General features: G+C 36.3%; 1 protein-coding gene across 1 annotated transcript in view; it reads left to right on the top strand.

The window, feature by feature from the left end:
- The first annotated feature begins 628 nt into the window (after positions 1 to 628).
- The window catches only part of EIF3A (eukaryotic translation initiation factor 3, subunit A), a 31,624-nt gene continuing 13,811 nt past the window's right edge, over positions 629 to 18,441 (top strand). Inside the window, 13 exon segments of the mRNA XM_010287748.1 lie at positions 629 to 817; positions 1,021 to 1,157; positions 4,326 to 4,489; positions 5,791 to 5,990; positions 7,019 to 7,227; positions 8,232 to 8,403; positions 9,438 to 9,542; positions 10,353 to 10,451; positions 11,165 to 11,281; positions 12,328 to 12,513; positions 15,290 to 15,637; positions 16,182 to 16,286; positions 18,040 to 18,153. Coding sequence (XP_010286050.1) covers positions 680 to 817; positions 1,021 to 1,157; positions 4,326 to 4,489; positions 5,791 to 5,990; positions 7,019 to 7,227; positions 8,232 to 8,403; positions 9,438 to 9,542; positions 10,353 to 10,451; positions 11,165 to 11,281; positions 12,328 to 12,513; positions 15,290 to 15,637; positions 16,182 to 16,286; positions 18,040 to 18,153 — 2,094 coding nt within the window. The 5' untranslated portion in view covers positions 629 to 679.

The raw sequence follows: 18,441 nt of genomic DNA, 5'->3' as shown, positions 1-18,441 counted from the left end.
ATCCTGTTAGTAACAGCAGCTGCTTAAGGAATGAATAAACAGGACACTGGTTTCAGGAGCAAGGCTGGTATAAAAAATGTCTGACCCTTCAGTTGGATTGTAGCAGCTTTTAGTGTAACTGTTCAGTAAACTGACAATCTGAGTTTAAAAAAAACCCAAACAACTTTCCTGAATGAAGTTTCTTCTGTTCTTTCTTTCTTTGAGGGCAGGACTTTTTTTTAAGTCAAATTCACAGGATGGTTTGCATCTTGTTGAATGATGTTGACAGGTACTACAAGCCTTGTGTGTATTCACTGTCCTTCTTGGCAAAACTAGCTTTAAAACTGGATGTGTGTATTTTATCAATATGTATGAAGTGCTTAGTTATGCCTTGATGGATAGAGAGACATCTCTGTGATCCTGAAATTTTCATGTTAATGGAGAGGTCTGTGTTCATTTGCCTGTTAACGTTATTAAAAGACTGCTACTGCAGTTGCATCTGCCAACATTTTTGATATGGCCAGCTAAATCAAACCATCAATGAACTTTGGTTAGAGTTGATTAAATTCTAAACATTTACAGTGTCAAGCATAAAAACATGCATCTTCTGGTTTGCGAGTCTTTTACTAATTGGATTTTACTTTCAGAATTCCTTGAGGTCGGCAAAAAGCAGCCTGCCCTTGATGTTCTTTATGATGTTATGAAAAGTAAAAAACACCGAACATGGCAGAAGATCCACGAGCCGATTATGCTGAAGTACCTGGAACTCTGTGTGGATCTCCGCAAGAGTCATCTGGCAAAAGAAGGACTGTACCAGTACAAGAATATTTGCCAGCAGGTATGGCTTTTGAAATCTTTTAAATTTGTTTATTTGTAGCAAGCATGGTATATGTCAGCTGATATGATCTAAAAGTAACTGGTTGATCTTGAGCTAGGATTAATCTGCCTTTTAGATGTTCCTAGTTTTGTAGTAGTTACGTTTTAAGTATTTGTTGCCTATTGTGGGTGTAAACATCTTCCCATTTTCTGCCTTTGCTGTAGGTGAACATCAAATCTTTGGAGGATGTTGTTCGAGCCTATTTAAAATTAGCTGAAGAAAAAACAGAAGCAGCTAAGGAAGAATCCCAGCAGATGGTACTGGACATAGAAGACTTGGATAACATTCAAACTCCAGAAAGGTAAGTGGCCGGTCTTTAAAATGTGTCACTTCACAGCAAAGTATCCTTATTTTCATGAAGGATATTGACAGCTTGGAGAACTGAGATACAAAGGCGGTGTATTGGAAATGGAATACTAGTGGTGTTCTAGAGGTTGTAAAGGTAGGAAAAAGAATAGGAATGGTACTTTGCATTGAACAAAATCCTAAGTGTGAGTAAAGGAAAGAAAGAAAGTAGTAAAGAATAGAAAATGTAGATACAGTGGGAGCTGTTCTGGGAGTTGGGTCACCGCTTTTTACAGTCTACTAAGATTTGCATCTGTAATGGTATTGGAGAGTTTATTATTGAAAGCTGCTCTTTATCAGTTGATGTACAAATGCTGTTAATTTTGTTAGGCCAATTTAATTACTGTGTGATAACCTCCAGTCTTTCTGACCACACTGTGATGTACAAACAAAAGATAATGTTACTTTATACTTGCTTGGGTAACTGATGAGGATAAGAAGGGCACAAAAAGTAAATTCAGAGTGTTATAACTAATTGTATGGATAATGAGAATGTAGAAGGAATAGAAGAAATGATCATTAAATATTATCTGCTTTAGGTTGTGTATAGACCTTCACTTAGACCTTGCTTAAGCAAGTAGTGCCAGGTTAGGATGAAACCACTCTCCAGCTCTGTGAGAAGTCACTGTTCTATTGTCAGAATGGTTTGTGGCAGAACTTCTAATCTACTTCAGGCAAAGTGTGGTTACCTCCAGTTGCATATTTGTGTTCTTCGGATGAATATGTTGATTGAGGGAATGCTTATGTTAACTCTGATAGTGCAGCTATGTATGTGGTGACATCTATGGAAGAGGGATGACAAGGTGGGGATGAAGAAATGTTTTAAACCATTCCAGCTGAGTTTGGAAGAGGCCATCTGTCCATATCCTTTAAAAAAAATCAGAAGTGTAGGGAATAAATTAAGATTTCCATAAGTCAAACCAAATTAAAACTTGCCGGAGATATCAAAAGAAGTAACAAAAGGATCTTCAGCCATAAGCGGAGAATTCTAGAAAGAATAGTGGTAAAATTCTGAGGAGATGAGTTGAGATCAGCCATCCTAGGTGTGGTCTGAAGATTAAAGCAATATTTTGTAAGAATATTGATTCTGGAATAAAAGAGACATAGGTTTTTAGAGCATGGAACTTACCCTGTCTGAGGTGAATGGAGAAATCAGCTTTCTCTTCATGTTGGTTGACAGCATAATTTCTATCCTAGAGTTTTAAAAATATCAGCAGATATTTTGGGCACTAAAGCTCTGCAGATACCCATCTGAACAGTCAGTATGTTTTCTCATCAGCTATATGTAGGACTGCGTAGTAGTCTGAACAGTTGCTGATGTGTTGTTATTTTGATCGTAATAACGTTCAGGTCTTTAATATGGGTTTTGAAGGAAGGAAGTAGTACATGGTGTTAAAAATTAGACAAAATTCAGCACAGGCTTGCCAAAGGATAGATGACATGTAATTATGTTAGAACTTTATTTGGTAATTTAATTTCTTAAATTCAAGAAATGCCAGGGATCTAACCCAGGGAAAAGTAGAGCTGTTGATACCATACCAGAAGGGGTGTTTGCAGTTGAATTGGAAGCGGACTAAGACATTGTCCAGTGAGAAACTGATGACATGTAGTCTAATCACGAAAGGAGATATGAAGCAAGAGTGAAATTAGTGAGAATTCTTTCAATTAAAATCTTGTCACAGAAACTAGAAAAAGTCAAAGTCCTATCTACTGATGGTAGAAAATGGAAGAAATTATCCAAGTAGAGGACATTTTGTCTTGTGTGGGTGACTATAAGAATAGAGTTACAGTAGTTGAATAAAACTTACAAGGACATGGAGTAGAAGGTTGTGGATTTACATGTTAAGAGCAAGGCTCTCTGGTAGAAGTTGGGAACTCATTGGTTGCAAAAGATGAAAAGATTACAGACATGTCTTCAATAGTTGTTCCAGGATGACAGTGCCATTCATGTTATTTCCAGTGCCTGAAATAGTCTTTGTTACAGAGGAATACCACTAATAGTTAGATATTGAAGATTGACTGACTGTGCTTATCCTGATACTCTTTTATATAACTGAGAACTAGAAAATCAGTTTTCAGTCACACTTCTTTATCTGAACACCACAGTTTCTTTAGTGTTTTTTAGGTCTTGTTTTCTAGACTGCTTATACTTTTTTTTCTGGATTCACTGCTTGATCTGTTGGAGAAGGCACTGGTGAAATGTTGTCTTCAATATTGTATGTAGTACTAATGCTCAAGGAAGTAAATTAGAACTGGTAGCAGTGTAGTAGAAGAGAGTTACAAGAGTTGAGAGCTTACATTAGAAGCATAGTTTAAAAAGGATTTTAATAAATGAAGGCTTAGGGAAGATGATTCTTGTAAGTTTGTCATGCTGGGCGGACTGTTTAGCAGAAAGGGATCATGTGGGCCATAATGCTGAATTTGTCTCAGTGTCTCAGCAATCCTTTGCAATCTTGAAGTAGAAGAAATTGAATTAGGGAACGCAGTTACTGCCCCTAAATGCGAGACTATTGTATCTTACTTCTGACATCTTTAAGCATCTTTTCAATGTCAGAATTTTTCAAGGATTTGATACTTTAGTGTAAGTATTCTGCAGGCATCGAAAACTAGATCATAAGGCACGTGTTGCTTCTGTGTCATAATGTCAACAAGAAGTGAGCTCTCTGGCACCATTGCTGGTGACTAAAAAGGAAGTTTCAGCAAGTAGGGAAGTATCTGAGTAGACCGTGATATTTGAATCTAAGTACAGTGTGCAGCTCCCTGGTAGAAGAGGGAAGGTGAAAATCCTGGAATTAGTTTCCTTTGGCTTACTCAGGTGAAGGATACAAAAGCTTTTGACGTCTCTTACCTCTGGAGCTTGTACATGTCAGTCATATATTCAGGGGCCAAAGGTGGAAACTTATCAGCAAGAAAAGTTATCTACATCCTTTAAAGCAAAAGGGAGAAGTCTGAGGGACCAATTTGAAAATAAGCAGTAGACTGTTCAGCAGCAATTAGCTGTTCAGATTCATCCAGTCTCATCTTAGATCTTGATAAGAAAGATTGGTGAGAATTGTAGGGAATAAAACCCTTTTATTTTTCTTTTTTTCCTTTTTTCTTCCTTACCCGCCTGCCCCAACTATAGTGTTCTTTTGAGTGCTGTAAGTGGAGAAGACACTCAGGATCGTACTGACCGACTGCTTTTGACACCCTGGGTTAAATTTCTATGGGAATCATATAGACAATGTTTGGATCTTCTCCGAAATAATTCTCGAGTGGAACGCCTGTACCATGATATTGCACAGCAAGGTAAGTGGAAAAAGTGTAAGTTTAAAGTATAATGGGATCTGGGACTTCTGTATTATATCCCGTAGAACTAGAAAATTAAAGGTTATTTCTGCTTGGATATTGCTTCAGAGTTGGAAATACATTAATCTCTTAAGCATACGTATGTGCACACATACTGTTCTTAAAATTACAGAAGTTCCCTAAAATTACTGAGGTTTCTGGACACTGATATTTTCTTGTAACAGAACTTGCAAGGAAAAAGTTATTTTTTCCCGGACATACTGAGAATATAAGAATTACTGGTGCTGTGTCTTTACTTTTTCTAACTTACTGATCAAAATTAGTTGTGTTTTCACTTTGTTACCCAGAATGGCAAATGTGTCTTCATTAACGTATTCTGTGTTAGCTAACTTCAGAAATTAGTGTACACAAAGGGTACTGTAAAATTACGATGCGCTATCAGATTTGACACAGATGTAACTTGACAAAATATTATGTGGAAGGTAATAGAAAAAAGTCAAGTTTCTTTCTTTCTGACATTAATTTGCAAAAACTGAATTTATAAGAATGCTTACATGTTAATCTTTTCTTATGGGTGAGAGATGAGCAGAAAAACGTTTTCCTTTGTTTAACTTAGAGCTCTATTTTTGAAAAAAAAGAGTCTGTTAGATTTTTAACTCTGGATTAAAGTTGTGCAAGTAAGTTAGGAAAGATGACTGTCAGATGAGTTCTAGGTGCTTTACTGTATTTAAGTCTTTGTGCTACGGTGTTGAGACTTCCTTTTTTGCCTGTTTCTCGTAGAGATACTTTAGAATTTTCAGAGTGACAGTGGCAAAGCAAGAACAGATTTTTGCAAGGAACTATGGGATCAAAGATAATTTTTTTCTGTGTAATTTCCAGACATTTGAAAGCTTCATTTAACTTTACCATATATACATGACTTGAGGATTTTTTTCCCCACACTTTACAAAGCCAAAACCTGAATTCATGCCATTCACAGAATTTTATTTGCACTTAGTTCAAAATAAAAGCTAGAATCGTTGCTTAAATTAGAACATTTTTAAAGAGAGTCTAAATACTCCCTTTGCTCCTTAAGCTTAATTATGTAGAAGCATCTTCATTTTTTGAGGTCAAGATGGAAGTGCTCTGCATTGTCACTTCTTCATTATGCGTGATAGTTAGATTGCATCTTGTTTGATATGCCTTTGGACTGTGAATGAAGATTCTTTAAACATACTGACTTACATGTTTGAATTCCATTTAGAACTACCATGAAGTCACCATTAGTGAGCGTTCTTAATTTATATTGTTCATTTTTGCAGCTTTTAAGTTCTGCCTGCAGTACACGCGTAAAGCTGAGTTCCGTAAACTCTGTGATAACCTGCGAATGCATTTGGGGCAGATCCAGCGTCATCATAACCAAAGCACAGCAATCAACCTCAACAATCCTGACAGTCAGTCGATGCACTTGGAGACCAGGCTTGTGCAGCTTGACAGTGCTATCAGCATGGAGCTGTGGCAGGTATGCAGCAGGGCTCCTTGTAATCACGCTGTAGTATAGATAGCCTTTCCAGAATCTGTTCCACACAGATCATGTTTCATGGTATTTACTCCAAGGTAAAGACAGGATAATAGCTGAAGAGTAAAGTTTTAATATCTAGCATGCAGTATTACATGCATATTGAATACTTAGTCTGATGTCCCTCGGATTGCTGTTTTCACGTAACGTTTTGAACCAAGCTTCTGCTGGTAGTACTTAATGGTAAAGTGGCTGAAGTCATCTTGAGTTGTGAAAATGAGAAGCTGATGAGACCTTCACCTCTGCCATCTTGCATTCGCAGGGACTAGATCACTGGGAAGTGGTTGGTAAATGTAAAAGCCTGCTATTAGGCTGGGCCCCCAGCATTGCTGGTTGAATTATGTCAGCGTCTAGCCAGCGAGGGCACTAGCAAAGCAAATTTTTCAAAGAGGCGCTTTGCTTTTCCAACCTTTCTAATGTTAAATTCCTTAAAGACAAAGTTGTAATTTTTTTGCTTTTGTGAATTTGGAGAACATTCTCTGTTGTGTTGTTTCCTTTTTAGGTATGTAAGTAATTACATGTAAGGTATTTCCAAGATTATATGTATTTTTAGGGAAACTATACCCATTTTTTATCACAAAAATTATAAAAAATGGTAAAACCAGTAGACAGTAGAATTGGTATAATAGTAAAATAGTTGAATTTTTGTTATTCTGTAGGTGGCTTGTTTCTTTTTTTTGGCCTTGGTTCGTAGCTTGAAAATCTGAAAGAAACCAGTTTTCAAAAGATTATGTGAACTAATCATTAACTACCAAATTCTAAGCAGATAGTTAATGGATTTGCAGTATGTTCAAATAACTTCTTTATTAGGAAAGCAGTATTTCATTTCATGTAGCTGGCAAAACTGAAAATCACAGCTTTCAGTGGTGTTAAATATATTACAGTCTTTTAACCTTTAGTGAATGTGTATTTTTCCCTTTTTTGGGTATTGCAAAAAACTTCCTAAAAGTAGTATATTTGGTTGATTTTAGGAAGCTTTCAAAGCAGTGGAAGATATTCATGGGCTATTTGCACTGTCTAAGAAACCACCCAAACCACAACTGATGGCAAATTATTATCACAAAGTTTCAACTGTCTTCTGGAAATCAGGAAATGCTCTCTTTCATGCATCCACACTTCACCGACTTTATCACTTATCAAGAGAAATGCGAAAGAATCTTACACAAGAGGAGATGCAGAGGTGGGGAAAGATACTTAATGTGATCTTAGATTTTATTTTTAACCCCGTATGTTCAAAAATAATGGTACCCCAAAAGAAGCAGATGACATGTATGGCTATGAGCATAGGAGCACTAAAGTGGCCAGTACAAATTGCCTGAAAAGAAATTTAGAGCAAGAAGGGTATTTTACAAAGCTACAGTGTAAATAATGTAAACTTCAAGATCACCTTAGTTAAGCTTCCTTCTCTGTTACTGACTGGGAAGCTAAGCAAGTTAGTAAGTATCCGTGTTTTGCTTCCTTTTTCCCTTCTGAGTGGTGGTATTTATATCACAAGATTTCATTATAACTGGTACAAGTTTTCCCTCAAATTATAAAAGCCTGTATAGCCAAATGGCCTTTAATTTTTTGGTAACAAGTATGATACTGGCAAGATTTTTGAGGCATGCAGAATCACTGACTGCATTAACCTCTGAAGTTCACATACAGGCCTTTATAGAATCAGAATCTGGTAGGAATAAATATGGGAATTCTTATATTCCTTTTCATCTGGGTACTAAGGTCAGAATTTAAATATTTAATGTCATTTGTATTGTTACATCGAAAGGTACATCTGGTTTGCACAGTAAATTTTAAATCCATGCAATCAAAATGACTGAGATGGATTTGTACCTAAAATAAGTTTTCAAAGGTGCTGCTTTCTGCTGTTTTCATTATTTTATAGTATTTTGATATTTACAGAGGTGGCTTAAATTTGTTTTATAATTTCTTTGTGTATATACATATGTATATGCATGTGTGTAAATAATGAAAGATGTTATCAAAATCTTTCCCCTGGTTACTGAAGAACACTGCATTCTGTACTCTTACTGCACAGTTGGTGTCTTTTCTGTTATTGCTGATATTTTTACACAGTTTTGCATCATGAATACTATTCATTACTACTCTTGAATTGGCACATATATGAAAAGGAATTAATTAGTGTTCTCTTGCAGTTCATCTTTTGTGGTTATACTTTGTCAACAGGATGTCTACTCGAGTCCTTTTGGCCACTCTGTCAATTCCTATAACTCCTGAGAGAACTGACATTGCTCGCCTTCTGGATATGGATGGCATCATTGTTGAGAAACAACGACGTCTGGCAACCCTGTTGGGTCTTCAGGCCCCACCTACACGTGGCAGTCTCATTAATGATATGGTAGGTAGTGGTGGTCAGGTGAACAGCTTTTGAACACTGCGTCCTCTTTTTGGACTGCTTTCTAGAGCACTGTGCTTAGTTATAGGACAGCAGTTTAAAAGTTAGAACAGCTATATGGTTAATTGTATGACTTACAGTACAGTGTTAAAATTCCAGATTCACAAGAAGGACTGTTTGGACATGGCAGCAATTACAGGAGGCCTGAATGCTTGTGTGCAGTGGAGAGTCAGATACAGTATAGTCCTTTATGTCACCCAAGCAACAAATGTCATTTTGAAACTCTGAGGTGTCTGAAAAGGGTTGTGAGCTAGAACTTTGGGGTTTTTTTCCCCTACTCTAAGGTGTGTAATTAAGTGAACCAAGTGTTTATTTTCATGTTTTGAATTATTTTGGGATAAGCACAAGTCAGATATCAAGTAGGACTGTAAGGACCTAAGTGATTATGAAAACTTCCTTGTGTTTAATTTGAAGGGAGACTAGATTTATCTATCTTCAGACCTCCCCAGATATTCATAAGCAAATCAGGCATTCAGTCATAGTTAGGTATTTTCAGAGGATGTTTGAATTTCTTGCAGTCATTCGCATGCATGCCTAAAACTTACTTTCAAGGTTCATTTTACAATTTGCATTAATTCTGCTGGTACCTCTCCAGTGTGCCTTAAAACCACAAGTTAAAGCTTCAACAGTTTACTCATGAACTGAGATGTGTGGTTTTAGTTTGGATGTGCGCCTGCATCTGTGCAGTAGGACTTGTGTCTTAGAAATGGCTAAGAAGTTGAGGGTGGTACTCTAGTCTAAATATTTATCTTGTTTGTATGGTCTTTTGTCTACTTTTCCATTTTTAAATACAGTTAAATGGTGTAGCATAGTTATCATCACTGCAATTAAGAATGGTGTAATAAAAAATGTCTCATGTATTAAAAGGTACATGTGGTGCCTATTTAACTTCTTGAATATAAAATTCTTAAAGGTAACTATTTGTTAATATTGTGTTTATTTTGAGATCTTTTGGAATTTTTTTTTGTTGACTGTAGGTAAGGTTCAACGTAGTGCAATATGTTGTTCCAGAAGTGAAAGAACTTTACAATTGGCTTGAAGTAGACTTTCACCCGCTCAAGTTATGTAGCCGTGTTAGCAAGGTAAGTTTTGTAGCTCTGTCTATATAGTAACTGGTCTTGACTAATAGCCTGTTATTCAAATATTAATTTGTAGTAAATACCAACTAGCTTTTTCTATTTCCAGAATTTTCACTGGTAGGCTTTATTTGGTCAAATTCCATTACAATGACATGTACGTAACATCTGATATACATAGTGTACCAGATTATTCAAACAGAATGAAAATCCATTTAGGTCTCTAGGGTGCTATTCAGAGAACCCCTATAAAGGTGCGGAGTTTTGGGAACATATCAAAAGGTCTTGGTGGTAGAGATGATACTGTATTAAATTTTGTTTAAAGATGCAGAAATGAGAAAACTGTGTGAGTGCACACATGTATATGCATGCAAGTGGGTTGTGTCAGAAGTGGAAAAATATATCAATGACTGTTTTTACTGTAAAAGTGTAGAGTATTGGGAGGTAAAATAACACGAGAGCTGTTAATTAGGTTACTGAAAATTCTGCAGTTGATGAAGCACGTCACGGTCTTTTTCTTTGATAGTGGGAACAAAGATATTTGAGGTGCTAAAAAGAACTTGAAGGTAAATTAGCAGTGTGGTAAATGTTGCCAGTACTGTCAGTCGCCTTCATACAAAAAATGTTAGCTATCCATTATAAATAAAAGTGTTCTGATCAAGAGATACACTTCAGTAAAACACTGTAGTATCTGGACAGAAGCGCTGTTGTTTCATGAGCTGTAAACCAGAAGTATTTAAGAACATCTCTTCCTGCTTTAATGTTGAAGTTTTTAATGGTTGATGCAGATAGAGTAACTTTTCAGAATTTTCATAGGTTCTGAACTGGGTGAAAGACCAAGCTGAAAAGGAACCTGAATTGCAGCTCTATGTTCCTCATCTGCAAAACAATACCATTCTTCGCCTTCTGCAGCAGGTATGAGTAAAGAAAATCCATGTTCTAAAGTATACATAAGTTAGAAAATGCTTTGGAGAAACATTAAGTTGGAAACTTATATGCCAAAGTAAATTTTTTTCCATCAAATAGATGACCATTATGATTTTTAAATACTTTTTTCCAGTATATAACCTGTATCTTTAGGTCTGTACATCAGTTAGGTACAGCCATAGTAACTATATAATTAATAGTGGTTGCATACAGTGGCATAATCTCTTGCATAGATTTTCTTATTTATGGATCTATGATGTCTTATTTAAGGTAATTCATTGTTCCTTAAAACTGAGTTTTGGAGTAAGGTCTGGATGGGATATTTTAGTTGTGGGTTTTTTTGTGTCTAGATGTTTCCTAAATTGCACATTTCATTGACCTGCTTTCGTTACAAATGACGAGCAGTGTTATTTCTGATGTGCTAAAGAAATAGTTGAAGGCTAATTAGCAGCATAGCTGTGTGTAGTTACTGCTGCCAGTCTCCTTCATACAAAGCAGCCATTCAGGAATGGCGTAAATCTTAGGTTAAGTTTGAATACAGTACAGAAATAAAATCCTGAAAGAATATTTGTAATTGTATTGATATGTATGCATTCATTTATTGATGATTTAGTAAGTTAGCTTTAGAGCCTGTGCAACAGCTTGTATTTCTGATCTCTCTTTAATGAGGAAAAATACCTAACTTTTCTGCTCACATACAGGTGGCCCAGATTTATCAAAGCATTGAATTTTCTCGTCTGTCTACCCTGGTTCCTTTTGTTGATGCTTTCCAGCTGGAACGTAGTATCGTTGATGCAGCCAGACATTGTGACTTACAAGTAAGTGCTGTAAAAACACTTCTGTGACATGTATGGATTCACGTGTATTACATTGGATAAAAACTAACTGGTTGACAGTGAACCCAAGGAACGCAATTGATTCTGACAGATGGAGATAAACTAGAGAAAATGATGCATGTGACAATATATTAAGAACTGGCTATTATTTGCGTTCTGGTGTGTATTTTTTATTTAGGTCAACAACCATAATGTACGTCCAGTAGAAGTAAAAGCTGAAATGAAATTTGCTGAAACTTGCCCTGTGAGCCCCAGTCATTTAGTCCAGAATATCCCAAAGCAAGTCTAACAAACAGGGATGCAAATTTCTGACTATTCTGAATTACTTGTGCAAGACTGAAGATCTAGCAGCTGCTGATGTTGGTTTTTGTCTAACCAAGTGACTGAAGTAAAACACCCATGTCTGAGGTGTGCACTGATGTCTGAGATGTTTCAGCTGCTGTTGAAGATTGCATTGTTGGTAAAGTTGTCTGTATAGAATGAATGACAGCCCATAATGAAATGTTTAAGCTGGTGATGAGATACAAGTAGTTTTTAGTTGAGGTTGCTTGGTAATTATCCGTTTAGGTTTTTACATAAAGCTGAGTTAATGCATTTAGGTTAACACATAACTTTAGCTTATAGTTTAGATATGTTGAAATTGTCTGTGTTAAAGTCAGGATTCTTATTTCATGTATTGCAAATGTGGAGGAAGAGGCAAGAATAATTTGTCTTGCGGTGCTTGTTTCATGGAATCATTGGAAGTTGAATTCTTCCAGTGATTTTTTTGTTTTAATCATGCAAATTAAACAATTTTATTCACAGTGCTATTTTTCTCTTATTAATTTGGCATTTCTCGTAGTCTGGTATAGCTAAAACTTTTTTTTTTAAGAAAGTAATAGTTTCTGCTTAGAGCTTTTGTTGACTCATATTGGTCATTGGCAGAGCAATAGAGAAATTATTTAAAAGTTATAAATAATACAAGCCTTTTTCTTGTGTGGTTTTTTTTGTTTGTTTGGTTTGATTTTTTTTTATTTTATTTTTCAAAGGTTCGCCTTGATCATACTACCCGGACACTGAGTTTTGGCTCAGATTTGAATTACAGTACTAGAGAAGATGCTCCACTAGGCCCTCAACTACAAAGTATGCCTTCTGAGCAAATTAGAAATCAATTGACTGCTATGTCCTCAGCTCTGGCTAAGGCTCTTGCAGTCATTAAGCCTCCTCACTTACTGGTAAGTCATTTTAAGTCTTCTGAAAACGTTGACAAATTCTGACATTCCCTCAAGTGCCTTGTGTGATGTTTATCTGTTGCCCTTGTACAGCCTTTTGTTATTTTTTGCTTGTGTGATAAACTGCTCATTCCAGTAATCTGTTTTCAGTGCAGTGATAATCACTATTGTTACAGCTGTCCCCTCCCTTCAGAACAAATAATTGTTCCTTGAGCTGTTAATGTATACAAATGTAGTGTAGCATTAATGTATTTATTAATGACAAAGTATCTTTCTGCATCTGTTACATACTCACCTGGTCTAATAGATCTAAATTTTCTGGTTTAGCCAAGACAAGCTTATTTTGATGTTATGAAATCATACTTGAATATTATACCAAGGAGTTACTTGGCTTACCTCTATTTGACATAGGAAAGGCATTGAGCTACCTGGTGATTAATTTAACATGACATTGCAAGGATTTGAGTAGGCAGAGATTGGTACTTCTGTACATTTATTTTCACAAGTGCGTTGCTCTGTTTTTCAGAGCACTGTGGTAATGATCTCTGATATAATTTGACAGTAATGATGGGCTGCATTTATATACTTGTGGATTAAGTAGAAATGTAAGCTAATAACACTTTATGCCAAATCTTATGTTTTAATGAATGTGTTTTTCTCAGATTAGATGTACCTTTCAATTTCACTTTTTTTCAGGCTGCTGGTAGTCAGCTATTCGTGCTTGTGAAGAAGAATAAATCGTTCTTAATGCACCCAACTAGTCAGTGTTTAGTCATGTCAAAATGTACATGAGAGGCCTGAGTTTAAATTGCCAGTCTTGCATATATCAGATTCAGGATATATCATGTAATAACTTACCCATAGATGGGCCTAGAGAGCTAGGATTTGTTTAAAATTTTGCATGCATTTTTGAAAATCCAAGAGCCTCTTTGCTTTATTCTTCCTGGAGAAACTGCTGTTGTGAAGAACCTGGAATGTAACTTCATAGTGGAATCTAAAAACATGAACAAAAGATCCCACAACTCAAGAACTGACCTGTCCCTGTCTTCCTCACTGGGGCTATTGGCTTCAAGGTCGGACTCACCGATGAGCTCACATTTCAGGTTCTCCAGAGCCCTTTGGAGCAAGGTGTAAATCAATCTCGGATTTCCAGCATGCTTTGGTTGTGGCAAGTTAAACCTTCACTTCTCTTAAAAGAGCAGTGGTAATTTTTTCTTTTGCTTTATGTTTATGAATAAAAGATTTCATAGCAAACATATCAAATAATTTTTCCATATGGAAAAGAAGCTGATGGCAAGATGTCCATGTTAGATTCTTTATCCATGTTGAAATATTAAGTAATATTCTTAAAACATAAACACACAAAATAGGACTCTTATCGTGATACCTGGTGCTAGCTTACTAATGTTAGCTTGAACATATATTAGCTGTTTTATAGTGCTGAAGATGAAAATACTTCCATGTAGGTTTTCCACTAAAAAGGTTTTACTGTCGATTGATATCAGACAGATGGATGGTTGTTTTGAAAGAAAAAACATGCTTTATTTGTACATTGACAGATAGAAAAGACAAATAGTCTTATACTTGACATGTTAGCGCAATTAGTTGAATAAGACATAAATGCTAGTAATTACACTTGTAAAATTGGGTACAGTATCAAGGTTAATACCGATCTGTGTGGTTAGAGAAGCTATAGAACAAGTTGATATCCTTTTTTCCTTCACTGTTCAGATCGAAACTTTTAATTTTTTTTCAAGTACTTAAAAGCTTTTAATTTCTGTTAAATGCGTTTATAATTCACAAAATCGCTAAATTCGTCTAAAGCTTTTCATTGTGTTTCTGTCACCTCTATCTTCAAGTGCTTACAGATCTGCAACAAAGTCTGGGTGTTTTTGTTGAATACCCTAGAAATGACAGATTACTAAAAATACCTGTGAGCTAGCTCACGTTTTGAGAGCAGCATGACTAAGGGGGTGTAGTGAGCTGGTTGGGCTGCAATGTTTTGCTGTTTGCTGGAGTGATTAAAATGGAGAGCTCCCTGAGCTGGCACAGTTTTACTTCTTCATATGTGCAGCATGAAGCTCTCCAAAGAACTGTATGGTTTCTCTGAAGGAGAGTGGTGGGGGAGTGAGAAGTCTGCTTAAAGAATCATCTATAGGCTAGTTTCTAGAAGTCTAGTGCTTTTTATTATTTAGTTAAAATGGTTTTATATATGGTGTTTATACCTCAATTCTTGAGACACAAACTTAATTTTTTTATCATCTCACAAATAGTGTTTTATGTCAATAGGATATTCTTCTCTTATGTTAGTGTGTTTGGAAAGAAACCAAAACTTTAAAAACAAGGGAAAAAAAGTTAAGAACAAAGGAGCTTTGGTGAAATACAGTACCTGTGGTGCTATGTCTGTGAACACATGTAGAGATAAACAAGATTGACCCTCCCTTAAGTTAGAGTCTTAAATATCACTAACATACGGGTGTGCAATATTTTTGTACAGAAGAAAGCATGGAAAATACCATACCTAAGATGTGTTGCAGAATATTGTCTGATACAGACAGCTTTCTCCATTTGCACGTGGTTGTAGTCAGTTGATAACTACCTTGTTATGCCACTTGGATGAGTGATTAGATTTGCAGTTACAGTTGTGTTTCCATGCAGTTGGCAAGTTTGGAGAATAAAACTAACCTTGATTTTTCTTTGAGAAACATTTGCTATGCTTTCTGCCTCTTTTTAAAGAGATGATACTCACATCATTGTCTTATCCTTAATTTCAATTCAGCAAGAGAAGGAAGAACAACATCAGCTAGCAGTCACTGCCTTCCTAAAAAATTCAAGGAAGGAACATCAGCGTATTCTTGCACGTCGTCAAACTATAGAGGAAAGAAAAGAGCGCCTTGAAAGCTTAAACATTCAGCGTGAAAAAGAAGAACTGGAACAACGTGAAGCAGAATTACAAAAAGTCCGGAAAGCTGAAGAAGAGAGGCTGCGCCAGGAGGCAAAGGAAAGAGAGAAGGAGCGTATCCTGCAAGAGCATGAACAAATCAAAAAGAAGACTGTTCGTGAGCGCTTGGAGCAGATCAAGAAGACTGAACTGGGAGCCAAAGCATTTAAAGATATTGATATTGAGGTAGACAACTACTTATTGGAGATTTGAGGGGGTTTTTTTATGTTTCTGGTGTTATAGTGCTAGGCTGCCTGAATTTCACATTCTTTAGTAGTTTTATACTGGTCTTATAAACAGTCATAGACAAATAGTCATAGTCTTATAGACAGTTTGACACTTAAATATTTAATTTGCTCAACAGTGTAAGTAAACCTTAATTCTCAGTTTGGATAGGATCTTTTTTACCTGGAGGAAGTAAGTCCATCCGGTGTCCACACTTCCCCCCTCCCCTGCCCCCCAGCAGTATCTGAAATACAACACAGACCTGCAGATCCAATTTTGTAGTATCTGGACTGTGTCTCAATTAAAACTCAAGATAAAAATGCTTTAGAGAGTTTTTAAAAAATAAAATACAAGTTACCCGGAAGAGAAGAAACGGAGAATGTTTCTGAAGCAAATTAGTTTAAAAGTTAAGGGGAAAACTGCAGATAAAAAATAAATAAACAAACCACATTTGTAACAGAAAAAATGTGTGCTTTATTTTGTGTTTAACTTTACTTGGTTGTAGGATCTTGAAGAATTGGATCCTGACTTCATTATGGCTAAGCAAGTTGAACAGCTTGAAAAAGAAAAGAAGGAACTTCAGGAACGTCTGAAGAATCAGGAGAAAAAGGTACAAAGTAGGAAGAGTACAAAACCATGTCTATACAAGGCTTTAGTTAGTGATTGTGAACTCCATATTGATACATACGTACAGATATATATATATATAATATTGGTGTTGAAAATGCTATTGTATGAAACTGAAAAAAGGTAAATAGGTTAAAATCCAACTGAGTTGCTAGTGTCAGTGGACGAATCTGTTCTAATTAATAGACCTGATTTGAAAATGGACCCTTAAGCTGTATGTGAACTGAGTCTTGTAATTGGAAAATGTGCAGAGAAGATTAAGTGTTCTCAGAAGGTGAGGACATTACGGAGAAGCTAAATTTAATTAGTTGTATTAGTTCTCACTGAAACAGAGGAAATTTCACTGCTAGAGCCCTTCTAGATGGCAGAAGAGGATGTGCCTGAAACTTGGGTGACTATAAAAGTGTGAGGAACATGTTGTCATAGTAAATAGAAAGACATAACCTGGGCAAGGTGGAACTCACCTCAGACTTCCAACAGCATTCAAGAATGAAACAGAGTTTATATGATACTGTTGGTAATTCACTTAAAACTGGCTTGATACTAGAAAGTGGCAAATTACTTAAAAAGATTCCAGTGAGGCTCTTCTATGCTGCAGGCTTGTAAGCCTGATGCTCATACTGGGCAAAGTAGGAGAAAATTAAACAGTAGAATTAGTAGTCACCTGGGTAAATATGATCTACCCAGAAAGGTCAGCACAGCTTCTATAAAAAAATTGTAAGCCAGGGCTTCCTCTTGGAGTTCTCTGAAGCTGTCAAAACAAACATATGAGTAATGGTGGTCTGGTTAGTGTAACTAAGTTGAATTTTCCAACATCAAAAAAAGCCTAGCAGCTGTGGGGTAAAAGGAAGAGTCTTTGAATGATGTTCAGTTTACGTAGATATAAAATACTTTGTGTAGGAAAAGCAGGGGAAAAAAAAAATCCCCCAATCTTTACTTTTACATATTAAATGATGGGCTCCAAACCTAACGTTTTTAGTCAGGAATGAGAACTTGGTGGTTCTGCATCTCAAGCCCTGTGTGCAGTTCTAGCCTTATCTCCAAAAGGACGTGGTTGAAGAGGTGGCCAGCAAGAATTATCAGTGATGTGGATTGGCTTCTCTGTGAGAAATGTCTATGTAAATTAGTACCCCGACATCTGAAAGACTTCTGGAGAGGGGATGTGGTAGCTGTCTATTAGATAGTACCTGTTTTAACAGCTGACAGTGGGGAGCACTTTTCTTGCACTGCAAAGGATAGTGAACTACGAAGCATCAAATGAAGTTAGTAGGAGCCATATTCAGAACTATTTGTAGGTTGAAGGTGGGTCTTTATGCTGTGAGCCAGAGACACACGGAAGTTCTTTCCAAAATATGTTGTTGCATATGAAAAACTTCTTTTAGTTCAAAAGGACTAGAGGAGAATTCACCAATGCCTACTACATACAAAAAAACTTCAACACAGGAAATGCCGGGAGCTGAAAATTGATGATGCTGAGAGAGTATTGTATATATGCTTGCCTCTATTCTTGCATTCTTGCCTAGGAGTGCACTTAGGTGCCAATGACAGAGGCAGGTTCTTGGTTAGGTGGACCTTTGATGTGGTCCAGTGTGGTGGTTCTTTTGTAACAATAATATATCGGATATATTGGAGAAGTCTCCAGATATTGGGATTTTCTTTGGGGGATGCTGAAGATTGACTCTTCCAGATTTGCTCTTTGCCTTATGACATGCTCAAGTTATGTTATCTTTATTTAGATTGATTATTTTGAAAGAGCGAAGCGCTTAGAAGAAATTCCTTTAATAAAGACTGCATATGAGGAGCAAAGAGTGCACGATATGGAGCTGTGGGAGCAACAGGAAGAAGAAAGGGTAAGAACTTTTTGTTCAGATAACAAAATCCATTAGTGATGAATGAAAAATAGTGAGTTTTGCACTGTCTTTTCCCCCAGCTCAATCCACAGGAAGAACGTTGATACAAAGAATGAAGTGTTAGCATCACAATTTTGTTATGCTAGTGGACAGCAGTATCTTCTGTCTTGGATGTGAAAGAGGAAAAAAAAAATTTTTTTTTTTTTTGGGGGGGGGGGCGGAAAAAATTTCTTGTGGCTGAGGTAGATTGAATGCAAATATATATACTAAGATTTTACTTTGTAATTC

Source organism: Phaethon lepturus, unplaced genomic scaffold (assembly GCF_000687285.1).
Source record: "Phaethon lepturus isolate BGI_N335 unplaced genomic scaffold, ASM68728v1 scaffold21845, whole genome shotgun sequence".
In the NCBI taxonomy this organism is placed as follows: Eukaryota; Metazoa; Chordata; class Aves; order Phaethontiformes; family Phaethontidae; genus Phaethon; species Phaethon lepturus.
Note: the sequence above shows the minus strand (reverse complement) of the source record. Positions and strands in the feature narration are given on the sequence as shown.